The following is a 16,478-nucleotide window of genomic DNA, read 5'->3' as shown; positions in this document are numbered from 1 at the left end:
GACTCCCTTCCAGATGCTGAAGTAGACGATGGTGAAGATGAACAGGAGGCAGAGAGCCAGCTGCCAACTCACACTGCCGAGCTGGTGCAGGCCTGGGGACAGGTGTACCTGCAGTACCTGACGCCTTTACAGAACAGAGGAGTGAGTGATGAGCAAAATGGATGAGGAGCGGATAGGAGGGTAAAGAGAGAGGAGTGAGGAGAGAGGGGGATAAGGGGAGGGATGAGGAGGAAGGTGTCAGACGAGAGGGATAAGGAGAGAGGGGTGAAAGAGTGGGGCGAGTGAGGGATAAGGAGAGAGAGGGTGAGAGAGGGGTTGAGGAGATGGATGAGAGGGGGGGGGATCAACGAGGGAAAGTAGAGGGATTGTCGGGAAGGGAGGAATCAGCGAGAAGAGAGATGAGGAGAGGGGATGAGACAGAATAACAGAGAAAGGAGTCATTTATAGGGAAATAGAGGGATCAAGAGAGGAAAAGCATTCATCCATCTGGCAGGTTGCTTGCTGCAGATAGATGGGGATAATTGTTGATATTTTGAAAGAAAATGAACAGTTGCTCTTGTATCGCGCGTGTTTATTTAGCTTAAGTATCTCCCGGCGAAGGACGCTAAATAAACGCATTGAGCAAGATTTGATTTGATTTCCAGGGTCATAAAAGGTAGAACGTGAAAGGACTAGGCAAGAGATAGATCCAAAATATTTTCAAAAATGACAAGGATGGAAATTGAATAGACATATTGTGGATATGTGATGCTGACATAACAGAATAAGGAGATAAGATAACTTGGCAAAAATAACTTGTTATGGTGAAAGATGATCGAGCGACAAAGATCTACAGCTAGATGCCAGGTTGGCAGTTAAGAAAACAGACATGCCAGATATGAGCCAGAGGAGTTTTACATGCATTAGAATAGAGTCAACCTTGACAAAGACCCAAATCTCTCTTAGATTGATAGGAGTGAACCAGACTCAAAGTCAGGAATGACAGAACCAGTTGCTTTTTTCCCCCATAGAAATATCATTACTAGAATGGACATCTACGTCTCTCTCTCACTCTCTCTCTCTCTCTCTCTCTCTCTCTCTCTCTCTCTCTCTCTCTCTCTCTCTCTCTCTCTCTCTCTCTCTCTCTGATGAGAGATGAGAGAAGATGAGAGAAGTCAGATTAAGTGTGAGTTCATGTTGAATAATAATTACTATATAAATGAACACGCAAAATGTAAACACTTAGGTCAAATATGTAAATTGAAAATATTGCATGTTAAAATCACTGTTTGTGTGTATGTGTGTGTGCATAACCAGTTTCATAGTCTTCTTTAGGTAGATGCACAAATAACAGTTGAACGAACATATGAGACAAGTTTGGGCCAACTAGGCCTCCCGGGTGGCGCAGTGGTTAAGGGCGCTGTACTGCAGCACCAGCTGTGCCATCAGAGACTCTGGGTTCGCGCCCAGGCTCTGTCGTAACCGGCCGCGACCGGGAGGTCCGTGGAGCAACCCACAATTGGCCTAGCGTCGCCCGGGTTAGGGAGTGTTTGGCCGGTAGGGATAACCTTATCTCATCGCGCACCAGCGACTCCTGTGGCGGGCCGGGCGCAGTGCACGCTAACCAAGGTTGCACGGTGTTTCCTCCGACACATTGGGTTGGATGGCGCTGTGTTAAGAAGCAGTGCTGCTTGGTTGGGTTGTGTATCGGAGGACACATGACTTTCAACCTTTGTCTCTCCTGAGCCCGTACGGGAGTTGTAGAGATGAGACAAGATAGTAGCTACTAAAACAATTGGAGACCATGAAATTGGGGAGAAAAAGTGGAAAAAATGCACCAAAAAAAAGAAAGAGTTTGAGCCAACTAAACATTAAGTTCAGGTAACACTTTAACCGAAAAGTTAGAAGCTCTATCTGCTGGGTCTCCTCCCATCTCCCTCCACCTATCCATATCTACCTTTCATCCACCCATCCAGTCACTGTCCTCTCTGCCTCTCCTCCCCTCTCCTCCACCATCATGCCGTCTACCCCTCCGGCCTCTGTCTAATGTCCCTGGCAGCCCCCTTTTCCTCGTCCCTCCGTCCTGCCTTGCACTTACATGGTCTTGACTTACGTATAGAACTCCTCGGCGGGCGAGGTGGACGTGTTGGTCCAGGTGACGTTGCTGTCGGTGGACAGGTAGCGGAGACAGTTGACCGTGTTCCAGGGGTTGGAGCACGTGGTCCAGGGCAGGGTGGGCCGGAACGACGCCAGCAGGTAGTACAGGGCCCACGCCATGATGGTGTTGTAGTAGAACGCAATGTACAGCGCTATGATGCAGATGGCGAAGCCGATACCTTTCGCAGAAAGGAAAAGACAATGTAAGGTATAATGCATGACAATGCAGTTATGATAATGCATCGTCAAACTTCTCATGAACCCACACTGCCCCTTTATAACGTCCTATAATCATATATAGATAGTGACGGTGATAACTGTTGGAGAGAGAGAGTGAGAGAGTTTGTGATGGAGAGAAGAGAGTCTGTTTTTCCATTAGGATTAACACAGGTATGAATGAACGAGAGAGGAGGCAGAGAGTGGGGTAGAGAGACAAACGAGGCAGAGAGTGGGGTAGAGTGACAAACGAGGCAGAGAGTGGGGTAGAGAGACAAACGAGGCAGAGAGTGGGGTAGAGTGACAAACGAGGCAGAGAGTGGGGTAGAGAGACAAACGAGGCAGAGAGTGGGGTAGAGTGACAAACGAGGCACAGAGTGGGGTAGAGAGACAAACGAGGCAGAGAGTGGGGTAGAGAGACTAACGAGGCAGAGAGTGGGGTAGAGAGACAAACGAGGCAGAGAGTGGGGTAGAGTGACAAACGAGGCAGAGAGTGGGGTAGAGTGACAAACGAGGCAGAGAGTGGGGTAGAGTGACAAATGAAGCAGAGTGGGGTAGAGTGACAAACAAGGCAGAGAGTGGGGTAGAGAGACAAACGAAGCAGAGAGTGGGGTAGAGAGACAAACAAGGCAGAGAGTGGGGTAGAGTGACAAACGAGGCAGAGAGTGGGGTAGAGAGACAAACGAGGCAGAGAGTGGGGTAGAGTGACAAACGAGGCAGAGAGTGGGGTAGAGAGACAAACGAGGCAGAGAGTGGGGTAGAGAGACAAACGAGGCAGAGAGTGGGGTAGAGTGACAAACGAGGCAGAGAGTGGGGTAGAGAGACAAACGAGGCAGAGAGTGGGGTAGAGTGATAAACGAGGCAGAGTGTGGGGTAGAAAGACAAACGAGGCAGAGAGTGGGGTAGAGTGACAAACGAGGCAGAGAGTGGGGTAGAGAGACAAACGAGGCAGAGAGTGGGGTAGAGAGACAAACGAAGCAGAGAGTGGGGTAGAGAGACAAACGAGGCAGAGAGTGGGGTAGAGTGACAAACGAGGCAGAGAGTGGGGTAGAGAGACAAACGAGGCAGAGAGTGGGGTAGAGAGACAAACGAGGCAGAGAGTGGGGTAGAGTGACAAACGAGGCAAGTGGCGGACCAGGGCATCGAGCAAACCAGACTCTGACCAGATGGGAAGAGAGTTTGAGATGAAGGTGTGTTCTGTGTTGTGGGGTTGGGGTTGGTCGGGGATAACTCGCTCCATCCATCACTCAGAGATCTAAACCTATCTATCTATTTTCAAGCTAATTCAAGTCCGACTCAAGTAGGAGATGACATTTGGAAACAACTGGGATTTACATAACATGACGTTTCTAAGCATGCTGGCATTTCCGCGGGAAATGTGACAATTTCCATAACAGAGAGCTGGACATCACCACAACAAGGGGATGCAGAGACTTTCATGAGGAACGTGCTGAAGGGGTCGGAGAGTTCATATTATCTGTCTCTCAGACATTCACTCATCTATCTGCTCTAACAGGCAGCGAGCTGCTCACTGTCTTTCTGGATCTACCACTCCACTCCTCTTTCACCCGACTTTCCTTCTCCCCTGACTCCTCTTCTCCTCTCACTCCTCTTCTCCCCTCACTCCTCTTCTCCTCTCACTCCTCTTCTCCCCTCACTCCTCTTCTCCCCTCACTCCTCTTCTCCCGACTCCACTTCTCCCCTCACTCCTCTTCTCCCCTCACTCCTCTTCTCCCCTGACTCCTCTTCTCCTCTCACTCCTCTTCTCCCCTTCTCTCCTGATGCCTCTTCCCCCGACTTTCCTTCTCCCCTGACTCCTCTTCTCCCCTCACTCCTCTTCTCCCCTTCTCTCCTGATGCCTCTTCTCCCCCAACTCCTCTTTTCCCCTTCTCTCCTGGCGCCTCTTCTCCCGACTACTCTTCTCTCCTGACGCCTCTTCTCCCGACTACTCTTCTCCCCCGACGCCTCTTCTCCCGACTACTCTTCTCTCCTGATGCCTCTTCTCCCGACTACTCTTCTCCCCCGACGCCTCTTCTCCCGACTACTCTTCTCTCCTGACGCCTCTTCTCCCGACTACTCTTCTCTCCTGATGCCTCTTCTCCCGACTACTCTTCTCTCCTGACGCCTCTTCTCCCGACTACTCTTCTCTCCTGATGCCTCTTCTCCCGACTACTCTTCTCCCCCGACGCCTCTTCTCCCCTGATTCCTCTTCTCCCCTTCTCTCCTGACCCCTCTTCTCCCGACTTCTCTTCTCCCGACTACTCTTGTCCTTCGACGCCTCTTCTCCCCGGACTCCTCTTTTCCCGACTCCTCTTTTCCCCTTCTCTCCTGACTCCTCTTCTCCCCTTCTCTCCTGACCCCTCTTCTCCCGACTCCTCTTCTCCCGACTACTCTTCTCCCCTGACTCCTCTTCTCCCCTTCTCTCCTGACCCCTCTTCTCCCGACTCCTCTTCTCCCGACTACTCTTCTCCCCTGACTCCTCTTCTCCCCTTCTCTCCTGACCCCTCTTCTCTCGACTACTCTTCTCCCCCGACGCCTCTTCTCCCCCGACTCCTCTTCTCCCCCGACTCCTCTTCTCCCCCGACTCCTCTTCTCTTCCGACTCCTCTTCTCCCCCGACTCCTCTTCTCCCCCGACTCCTCTTCCCTCCCGACTCCTCTTCCCTCCCGACTTCTCTTCCCTCCCGACTCCTCTTCCCTCCCGACTCCTCTTCTCTCCCGACTCCTCTTCCCTCCCGACTCCTCTTCCCTCCCGACTCCTCTTCCCTCCCGACTCCTCTTCTCTCCCGACTCCTCTTCCCTCCCGACTCCTCTTCTCTCCCGACTCCTCTTCCCTCCCGACTCCTCTTCTCTCCCGACTCCTCTTCTCTCCCGACTCCTCTTCCCTCCCGACTCCTCTTCCCTCCCGACTCCTCTTCCCTCCCGACTCCTCTTCTCTCCCGACTCCTCTTCCCTCCCGACTCCTCTTCCCTCCCGACTCCTCTTCCCTCCCGACTCCTCTTCTCTCCAGACTCCTCTTCCCCCCCGACTCCTCTCCTCTCCCGACTCCTCTCCTCTCATAACTCCTCCATAACACTTATCAAAATAGTTGACAAGCTTCATTGTGTTAACAAAATTAGTCAAATCCACTCCCCTCCCTCCATCTCCCCTCCTCTCTTCTTACCCTTGAAGATGGGGCAGATGTGTTTCCAGATGGAGATGCAGCCGCTGCGGTGGAACTGCCCCAGTGCCAGCTCCATGTAGAACAGAGGCACGCCACCGAATACCGCCATCAACATGTAGGGCAGCAGGAAGGCACCTGGGACAACAGGTAGGGGAGTGGGGGAGAGAGAGGGGTAGATAAAGAGAGAGAGAGAGGGCACGCAAGAGAGAGAAGGCGTGGGAGAGAGCGAGAGAGAGAGAGAGGGAGCGAGAGAGAGGGCACGCGAGAGAGAGAGAGCACGGGAGAGAGCGAGAGAGAGAGGGAGCGAGAGGGAGCGAGAGAGACAGGGCACGCGAGAGAGACAGGGCACGAGAGGGAGCGAGAGAGATAGGGAGCGAGAGAGAGAGGGAGCGAGAGAGAGAGGGTGCGAGAGGAAGCGAGAGAGAGGGTGCGGGAGAGAGGGTGCGGGAGAGAGAGAGCCCGCGAGAGAGGGAGGGCGCCGGAGAGAGCGAGAGAGAGAGAGGGCTCGTGAGAGAGAGAGGGCGCGGGAGGGAGCGAGAAAGAGAGAGGGTACGCAGGAGAGAGAGAGAGAGAGAGAGAGAGAGAGAGAGAGAGGGGAAAGGAAAAAGCAGTGTTTGGGGTATATTGAGTAAAAATCATTTCATTCATGGGTCAAAAATAGAAACTCCACATGTTTCATATCTGCACTCTTTGCCAGATTTCTACACACCTTATCTAACAACAACTGACATCAACATCTGGAACATTCAACACTGACCTGTAGCTGACCCTAAAGAGCAAAGGGAGTGAGAGGAGGAATTGGAAATGTCAGAGAAAAAAAGACATGGCGAACCCTGGAGAGTACCAGGGAGATACTGGAGCCTGTGGACTGGAGCCTGTCTCTGTATTTGATTAGGGATTTATATCTGTGTGGTTGACATGAAAGCAAAGATAACTGTTGATTCAGTAGCTGGGACTAGGAGACAGGTTATTAAGCAATGAGAGAAAGAGAGAGAGAGAGAGAGAGAGAGAGAGAGAGAGAGAGAGAGAGAGAGAGAGCGAGCGAGAGAGAATAGATTGAAGCCACTCTCATAAAAACAGACAATTAATAGTGTTGCTTCTATCAAGTGTCTCCCTGTCTCCATCTCTCTTTCTCTCTTTCCCTCGCTCCCACGAAACAGAGAAACAGGATATTGCAAAGATTTTATTATTGCAAATTCAATAAAATGGAATCGGAGGCCTGTATTTGATGTGAGGAGGAGAGTTGTAGAAAGGCAGGGAGGACAGCAGAGTTCCCTTGTAAACATCTGGGAACATTAAATTAACATTCATTACGGGAGACACAAGGTTTCACGTGTATGTATTTTACCCAGTGCTTTTTCTGTCCGAGGTGTAAATGTTCATTTGATCAAAGTTTTGGTTGGTTTGAATGGTCTGTGTTTTCCAGACGCTCTATCCGATTTATCTATCTTGCTTTATCTAGCTATATGATTAAGTGTGAAAATACGTTGGGTGGAAAACTATATTCAATCTGCATTAATGCTTATTGTTACCAGTATACTGTAGATGGTTTAGTTTCCTCTGTCAATTTCCTTAACCTCCCTTTCCCCAGCTACAGATTCTCTCCTTTCCAGTGTTACTTTCTCCCTCAACCTGGGTTGTGTTCATTAGGCACCAAACATAAGAAAACAGGCTGAAACAAGGAGGGACTACCTAGACTTATTTGAGCTTTTTGCAACAGCGTGCTCGAATGAACAGGCCCTTGGTCTCACCTCCGCCGTTTTGGTAGCAGATGTAGGGAAAGCGCCACACATTTCCCAGGTCCACGGCGTAGCCAATCACAGACAACAGAAAGTCCATCTTCTTACTCCAGGTCTCCCGGGGCTGGTCCAGACTGGTCTGCTGGACCACCAGAGTCCTGAGGGCCCCTGCGGGTACACCCCCCGCTCCCTCCTTGGGGCTCGGTGCTGTGGACGTGGGGTACCCATTGGACACCCCTCCTGACCCCCCACCAGAGTTCACTTTGGGGTCTCCCTTCTCTGCCACCCCTCCGTCAGCCAGCATGAGTCTGCCGTTCTCCTGCGATGACTCCTCCCCCTTCTCTTTCTCCCCTCCTTCATTCTCTCTGTCCATCATCATTGACTGTTTCATCTCCATGGCGATGGCCGGTGGTTAGTGGCGTGGTGTGGTTGTTAGCGACGACGGTGGACTTGTGGCACAGTGTGATGAGGTGCCCATCAGGGGATGAGGGATATCATAGAGAGAGACGGAGAGGTGTGGCCAGGCCGGGGGGGGGCTGTAGGGTTAGACACTTGGACTGACTCCACTGCCTTCTGTGACAAACACCAGTGTTGACACAACCTGTACCAGACTGCAACACAAACACAACACAACTTGTGTAAATGACCATTGTGATAACAACAGGTCATGTTTAGAAATGAAGATGTTTTTTTATTTTTTTATTACTTGTGTTTTTTGCCTTGAATGGTTTGCTCTTTATTTGAGCTTCTCTGGAATATCCTGAGTGGTTAGTTCACACAGGGAGAGAAGGAGACAAATGGGTGAAGACACTGCGACTGTGATATGTCACTATGGGGTTAAAAGTGTGCAACACTGGGGGAATTGTGAAACCTGAAAGTCCCTGCCAAATAAGGCCTGAGGGGATTCTGCTAGAACACGTTAGTTTATTTTCTTTCTTGACATTGCTGTTACTGCCGAAGCTACAATCACGATACCTTTGGAGATAAAAAAAAATATGAATGTTGAACTTCACCATATAAATTAGATGAAAATGTAAAAAAGCAACAAGATTTGTAAGGAAGAAAAAACAGTTAGAAGAAGTCGTTTGATAGATGAAATCAATGTGTAGTCAGTGTGTTAAGGCAGGATGGAACACGTTGATAGGATTTGAAACCAACTGACTTCCTCTGATTCTGATAACCCTGATAAGACATATTATCAAAGAAAACACGTATCACATGCATATTCTTCTTGTACCGTAATGTTCCTTTGACAGTATGAGTATAATCAAGATATCATAGCAACAACAAAAAAAAGTGTTAAATCAAATTAAGAAACAAACTACTTTGTATGTTTAACTCCTTTTAAATTCTTTTTTTGGGGGACTACTTTTTAAATGTGTTTTTATGTTTAACTACTTTTCAGCATGGTCACAATAGATATTTACCACAGTTATATGCAAAAGTATCCAACGGGAGCGTTTCTCCTGTCCTTTCCATTGTGTTCCCTGTTGCCGTTCTCTTCACTGCAACTACCCTTCATTCTGGGGCCTTTTAATGTCAATTATTGAGAATGATCATTTTCATGTCATTTAATCCATATACTGTATATGTTAGACAAAGTATAAGGCTAAGCAATAGACTGGGAAAAAAGTAGTGTACCAGTGTAATGTGATATTGGTGTAATGTACAGACTCGCAATAAAGTCATTTAATAAAGTAGTGTATTCATTCACATTATTATGAAGCCATTTTCTTCAAACAGGGAAACTACAATGAAAGTGATGAAAGTCGTCTCCAGAAAGATGTAAGTTTGTGACGGGGCTCGGAATCATACCATGTTTTTCTATGTTGGAATTTCACACTGAAAGAAACAAATCATTGTGCGTCTTAAAACGTGTATACTGATGACATTTGACAAATATCATAAACACAATTGTATCAATCTTAAAATGAATTAAACATGCGCAATATTACATTGACTGAAGATGCACTAAAATATATATATATATATATATATATATTTTGTCTATTCTTTTATTTACAAACGTTTAACCGCATACCCCGCTTAAAAAGTCCCGTGATTTGAGTAAAAAACTTGTGAAGGGGAGAAAAAAAGGTTTTGGAGCTAATCGCCTCGTTTATACTCGTTTGCTTCAATTGGAATTTAATGGCAAAGGGAGAGTTAATTCAAATGGAATGCCATTATCCCAATTAAAAGTAATTGTCCTGCTATTCTCCATGGGATTCCAGTCCATAACCCCTATCAGTCAAGCAGAATGCTCCTATCCAAGCCACATAAGGCACCTGGACTGACAACAGAGTATATATAGGAGGTGGAAGCAGAGCATTTGATGGATATTCATAAATAAAGATGAGAAAACAACGGCTGGAAGAAAGAGTGCAAAGTGTAAGCCACAAATAAACACTGGGGGTAACAATTAGTTCAAACTCATCAGATAAATGAAACTTCCTTTAAAAGTACCGTCTTTTTTGACTCGCTGGGTTGCCGTACAGCACTTACATTAGCTCAGCACTGAGTAACGTCAAACAACCACTTCATAATCAACGATATTCCAGCTGAGAATGAAATCACTGAAAAACATATTCGAAACATCATTGCGATCAGATCCCACACAATCCTACAAGTTCTGAAAATCGGTGCAACTTGGAGCTATGAAGAAAAAACACTTTTGTCAAGGTTACCATAGTGTAAGCTTGCAAGAAAGGCATTTCACTGTACTGTACACGTGACATTAAAAACACTATAACATAAGGGGAGCGGGGGGGGCCTTCCAATGTCCGTCACCGAACACTTCACCTTACGTTAACAAAGAGCCTGCAACTCTGTCAGTACAGAAGAACACCCACACACACCGAGAGCAACCATCGCGCCAACTCTGAGCATTATTGTTCTGTGACAGAGACAGACAACCAATGATGTATATTAGAAATATTGAGTAATGGATAAGGAATCAACTCTAGCCTTCTCTGGAAACGAAAAAAAAACAATAAATGATCACAACTTTGGGGTTTCTAGCGGGAGTACTTCTTGTTTTCGTTGTAGGACAATGAGGAAGCCGAACACCTAACATGATCTCCATCACTATTCACCACTGCATCTAGTCTCTACGGCACACGAACTGTAGTCGACGTTGCGTCAAATCAGACACGCTTCAAAATCAGACAATTCAACCCAATGGAACTTTTGTCCCCCTCCTAGAACTTCTGTGATGCTCTGCCGTTGCATGAACTTGCCAGGATAAGCCTGCACAAACACATCAAGACACACTGTTTGCCCAGTAGAGCACTCAAACCTCTTCCATCATCACACTATAGACACGTTGACGTTTGGTCTGGCACAAACACATATATGAATAGAACCATGGAGAAACACACACACACACACACACAAACTTCACACACAATGTCCAGAATGCAGCCCTACCGTGCAGCGGTTCCGTAGTTATGTGGGGGTCTGCGTCAGGGTGGTACTCACCACTGTCCCTCTGAAGAACACGTACAGACACTCCCCCCTACACCCCTTCTGGAGTTTCTTACACCCTTTTCCTCCGCTCTCTCTCTCTCTCTCTCTCTCTCTCTCTCTCTCTCTCTCTCTCTATCCCTCTCTCTCTGACTCCCTCCCTCCCTTCTTCTCTATCTCTCCTATACACAATCATATTGTCTTGGCTTACTTCGCTTTTGGCATCATTTACATCTACGTGGGAAAAAATGTGCAGTACTATATGTACACGGCTACATGCACAAATCATTTTGTGTTGTTGTTGGACAACCTGGATAAAGTTCCAGACATCTGGTAGCTACACCGCTATCCGCCTGTCATCGCCGGACTGCAATCTACGCTCCTCATCAGCTATGGAATATTGAAGACGATAAATAGGGGATGATTTCCCGAGGCCTTTGTTGGTCTCACCTTACGGAGTCCCCCCCTCCGTGTTGCTTTAACAGCCGCCGTCAAAAGCATCCCCTCGTCCTCATGGCCAGCTGTGAACAAAACACAGAGTATATCCTCAGACATAATTCTTACTCCCGGTACACTCTAAATCCCTGACAGACAAATCCACGGGCAGCCTCAGACAACTCTCAGCAGCTCCATCGAGTCTGCAGGCTGGAAAATGCTCAACGGTGATCACTTAGCTGTTCTTATCAGCTGAATCGTTTGCCCATGAACTTCATCTGTCATAATACAACCAGGGCTGTAGATAAATCATGTTTGACCCGAAACATTAAAAAGGTCGGGTCCAGAAATAGAAAGCCAGATAGTGAGTCCTGAGATGCGTGTTGACGAATCTTAAAACTCAGACTTACCGAGAACTTGGCTTAACTAGATAATTGCTTTTCGAGAAAGAATAAGAAGACATCTAAGAGTGACATTATGAGCAGTTTGCCGAGCTAATGTGCTTATCAAGATGTATTTGGCGGTGAAGGGGTTTCTCTGAAGGAGCTGTCACTCTCAACCGGACGCTGTCCTCCTTTCCCATTGACCTGTTGGCCCCCTCTTCCCTCATTTGCGAATGGTTGTCTCATTCCACCTGGCAAGACTATTGCCTGGTTTCGCAAACATCTCCAGCCACAAAGAGGAGTTGAGTTGTAGGCTACGCATTCCTCTCAAAATAACCAAATATTGTAAACAAAAAGTGAATTTTGACATGACGTAAATGGGAGTCAGTCTGAAGTGCTGGATGAGCAGCGTTGCACGTTACACAGCAACGCAGAAGAACAACAGATGACCAGTCCAAATGCATCTTCAATCTCACTCAGCTCTCCGGACTAAAAATAACAAGCCAATCACCAAGCGGTAGGAAGTAGTCCGCGATAGGAACCCATACGCCGAACGACAGATTGAAGGATAGTGTGCTTATCCCCTGGGAAAAACAACACCCAACACACACACACACACACACACACACACACACACACACACACACACACACACGCACACGCACACGCACACACACGCACATACACAAACACACACACACACACAAGACAATAAAACAAGCACTTACAGGAAGCATATCAGAACTACCACTGCCATGGTGTTGTTGGACATTTGATTTGGCAGTGCCCACCTCGTGCCCTTCCCAAACAAACGCAAACAAAGACCTACAGGAAGCCATTAGACATCAGCAGTCTGAAAAGGCCTTCGCTGCATCTGTCTAAAACACAATCAGCTAACAGGTGTCCGCTCTCCAACCGCCCCTCAGAGTGTGTTTCCCAGTTCCTTGGTAACCCCCCAGATCAGGTGGAATACATCCAGATAAAGAAGTGTTTGGAAAATGTCAAGTGTGCTATTCCAGGTTGGTGCACTCCCTCATCTCGCCTCTTCGTTGGTGATGCTCCCCACCATCTCCCGGTCTGAACTAGGCAGATCCGGTATGGATACCTAACCTCACCCTGCTGGCTAGAAGATAGCATTCTGTTGTTTCACATCTAAAAAGGTCTACTTAATGGAATTTATGCATTATGATTCCATCCATTTATGGTTACTGAGGCTCCTTGACCTCCTGTCGACTTCGAGGACAAGCATCTTAACCTTTGAACTATTTAAAAAGTGTTTTGCAGTTTCCTCTGACTAAATGTGGTTCCCACATACAAAACCAGTCATATTGGGTCTTGAGCAACCCCAGCTTGCTTAGTGAAACTGAGGAATAGCTGTAAAAAAACAAAACAAATCTCCACACATCTCCACCGTAGAGTAGGAAAGAAAAACAAGGATTTATGCAAGGAGGCTAGGACTCCTAACAGCATGGGACAAGGCAGCACTCTCATTAATATCTGAACCTTCTGACATTCATGCGTGAGCAAGTATGTCTCTGTGTGTGCCACGTGAGAGAGAAATCTAATTTCTAAGGAAGAGGGAAATGTGTAGATATCGAGGGGAACATAAGAGTTGAGAGAGAAAGACAGACAGAGAGAGAGACAGAGAGAGAGAGAGGTAGAGAGAGAGAGGTTGGTAGGGCGGTAGAGGCAGACAGAGAGAGAGACAGAGAGAGAGAGGTAGAGAGAGAGAGGTTGGTAGGGCAGTAGAGACAGACAGAGAGAGAGAGGTAGAGAGAGAGAGGTAGAGAGAGAGAGGTTGGTTGGGCGGTAGAGACAGACAGAGAGAGAGAGACAGAGAGAGAGAGGTAGAGAGAGAGAGGTTGGTAGGGCGGTAGAGACAGACAGAGAGAGAGAGGTAGAGAGAGAGAGGAAGAGAGAGAGAGGTTGGTAGGGCGGTAGAGACAGACAGAGAGGGAGATCGATCGAGAAGGTAAGATTAGCCAGAAAACACAAGAGAACTAGGGGACATTGTATGCAGGGAGGGAGCCAGCCACGGGATCATTTCATCTCTTCAATTACAATCACTGGCAGCTGCCCTCTATCAGCAAGTTAGGAGCCTAATCTCTTCATCTCCCTGTCCTCTTCCACCTCTCTCTCTCCTCCCCTCCCCTCCTCTCTCTCTTGTCATTCCCTCCTCCCCATCTCACTCTCTCTGTTCCCTCCTTCCCCTCTCCCTCTCTCCCTGCCCTCTTCCCCCCTCACTCTCTCCTCCCCTCCTCTTTCGCTCTCTCTCCGTGCCCTCCTCCCCCTCTCACTCCCTCCCTCCCCCCCCTCCCTTCCGTCTCCCTCCCCATTTTAATTTACCAGAAGTTCTTATCCAGAGCGACTTAGTCAGTGTGTCCAACGAAGCTAGATAAAAACTACCACGTACCGTTTCTCTCCCTCTCACCGCCCTCCCTACTATCTCGCAGAGAACGTAAATGTGTCTTTTTGCTTACACCCCAACCCCCTGAGACACTCTCTCTCCGTCCTCTACTTCTCCTCTCTCAGCCTCCTCTTCAGTCTCTCCTCTCCCTCTAGGCCCTCAGTCTGTCTAGACGGAGTACTTCTTGTCAACACAACAGGTTGGGATTGTCCCGGCCGACGCGGCTCAGGGAGAAAAGAGCTCCCTCTGCTACAGCTCAGAGGAACTGCACTCACTCGGTCTCACCATTACAGCAACACAGGGGCTGGGACTAAAGGTGCTGTTCAATTCGAGACAAACATATGGAACGTACTGCGGTCATTATAGCAAGACTCATTGAAAATCCAACAACGGCCATACACAACCATGGTATATGATTAGGAGGTTGAATAATAGAATAACTAAATCGGCAATAATCCCCAGCAGATATGAAGGGCTCCACAAGCACTACCTGGGTCCTATAAAACATGCCTACAGTAATCTCCATTGATTCTCCCTGGTGAGTCTCCCAACACTAAACAGCAAGACCATCCAAGTTTGAGAGCCGATGATTTATAGATATGGAACCTTTACATTATGGCTGTTTTGAGAGGCTGGGTAAAAGAACATATGTTGGTGTGTACTCATACAGTATGTATTATATCCTAGGTAACATTTTCATTCTGTATTTCATTCTATTCCCTGTACACAGACCCATATGAATGTGTGTTAGTCTTGGTCCGGGACCGTGGAAAAAAATTAGGTGGAATTGGAACAAAAGCAATTCTACTGTAGCAATAGGTCAGGTCCAAGCTGTGGATAGCATAGAATGGTGACTGAGAGGGAGAAAGAGAGGTGTGTCCTACCTGGGGTGAAGTTGGGTGCTGCCGGGACCAGCAACCAGCTCTGCTGTCCATAGACGTCCTGCTCACTCCCAGTCCCGACTCAGCATCCTGGAGGGGCCGGGCACGGATACACACTGGACAAAGCTAGGCTTCCCCAAGGCCACATTCTACTTAGCCTTGATTAGAGACACACACACACACACACACACACACACACACACACACACACACACACACACACACACACACACACACACACACACACACACACACACACACACACACACACACACACACACACACACACACACACACACAGCTTTTACCAGTGCAGGGATCCCTTGCTCTTAATCCAAGACGTTCTGAAAGGGAAAGAAAGAGCCTGGCTGAGAGGCAGTGGGGCGATCCCTGACTCCTGTTACAACCACCTGGATTAGACTATCATACACCATGTGTGGGTACGTGTGTCAGGGTTAAGTCTCTAGGGTAGGGACTTCCAAGTCCAGTCACTGGAGGCCCACAGGGAGAGAGAGTCACACACAGAAGACAACACAGTCCTTGTAATCATGACTATTTTTACACAGAGATACTCACAATGCCTCACTCTTAACCAGTGTGGGGGTGCTGCTGCGAGTGCGATTCACTCCAATCTGTGGTAGGTTAATCCCCATCTCTCTCACACACACACACACACGCACGCACGCACGCACGCACACACGCACACACACACACACACACACACACACACACACACACACACACACACACACACACACACACACACACACACACACACACACACACACACACACACACACAGGCAGAGAAATAAACAAAGCAGAACAATCCATCCTGAGGGTTTTAAGTTGGTGTGAAACAAAGGACTTTGAGCCCAGATAAATCTCTGGTAGTGGTGACGTCAGGACATCTACCAGTCCATCAGAGCCAGGGAAAGTCGGAGAATTGGAGGGTATAATATGAGTCTTGAATAAGCGGGCTGTGTGTGTATTAAGTGTTGAATGAGTCCCCATCCAGACTCCCATCACGATCAGGTCAGTCAGACAAAGCCCTGAAAAGATGAAGTGGAATTTCTTGGAATCTCTCTCTGGGAACACAGGGGGAGGCTAAACTACAAAGCTACATATTTGCTACTCAGTGCTGCCAAGAAAAAGGTACAGCACCTAAAAGCCCCTTAACTGCCTCTCTACTACATCTCAATCCTGGGCCCAGCTGGCCCCAAAGCCCCTCACATGGAAACTAACTCTGCGTGTGTGTTCATGATGGAGTGAGTGTGTTTGTGGCGAAGTGTGTGTGTGTGTGTGTGTGTTCATGACTTTGTGTGTGTATGTTCATGACTTTGTGTGTGTGTAACTCTCCAGCAGCCTATGTGAAGAAAAAAACATTCCATCCCCTCCAAACTCTTAACGCTGCTAAACATACCAAACAAACTCAACGGAGAGATTAACATCAACCTCCCCGAAGAAATAGTGAAACAAGAGATCTGACAGCTTTACTGTGTTGCTCCTCTATTGTGTTTAATCATACAAGCCTCTAAGTTGGTGTGCTGATCTAGGATCAGCCCCCCCCCCTCCCGTCCACTGAATATCAATTTTGATCTATTATGATCTAAAAGGCAAATCTGATCGGAGATCAGCACTCCTCCTCAGACTTGAGAT

General features: G+C 47.9%; 1 protein-coding gene and 1 long non-coding RNA gene across 2 annotated transcripts in view; both read right to left on the bottom strand.

Moving 5' to 3' along the window:
• LOC135546194 (sodium-dependent serotonin transporter-like) overlaps positions 1–7,782 on the bottom strand; it is a 24,043-nt gene extending 16,261 nt beyond the window's left edge. The window contains exons 1-4 of the mRNA XM_064974420.1: positions 7,265–7,782; positions 5,514–5,648; positions 2,093–2,315; positions 1–124 (exon numbers count right to left, since the gene is read on the bottom strand). The exon at positions 1–124 is cut by the window's left edge and continues 15 nt beyond it. Of these exons, the coding sequence (XP_064830492.1) occupies positions 1–124; positions 2,093–2,315; positions 5,514–5,648; positions 7,265–7,649 (867 nt within the window). The 5' untranslated portion in view covers positions 7,650–7,782. The remainder of the gene's footprint in view (positions 125–2,092; positions 2,316–5,513; positions 5,649–7,264) is intronic.
• A 3-nt stretch (positions 7,783–7,785) lies between these two features.
• Positions 7,786–13,310, bottom strand: LOC135546197 (uncharacterized). The gene is made up of 3 exons (XR_010456551.1): positions 11,560–13,310; positions 11,165–11,235; positions 7,786–7,863 (listed from the first exon to the last, which is right to left on the bottom strand). It is a non-coding gene; the product is annotated as an uncharacterized LOC135546197 (long non-coding RNA).
• Positions 13,311–16,478: the final 3,168 nt, after the last annotated feature.

Source organism: Oncorhynchus masou, chromosome 9, assembly GCF_036934945.1.
Source record: "Oncorhynchus masou masou isolate Uvic2021 chromosome 9, UVic_Omas_1.1, whole genome shotgun sequence".
Taxonomy (NCBI): domain Eukaryota; kingdom Metazoa; phylum Chordata; class Actinopteri; order Salmoniformes; family Salmonidae; genus Oncorhynchus; species Oncorhynchus masou.
The sequence above is the reverse complement of the archived record's forward strand: the minus strand, read 5'-3'. Positions and strand labels throughout refer to the sequence as shown.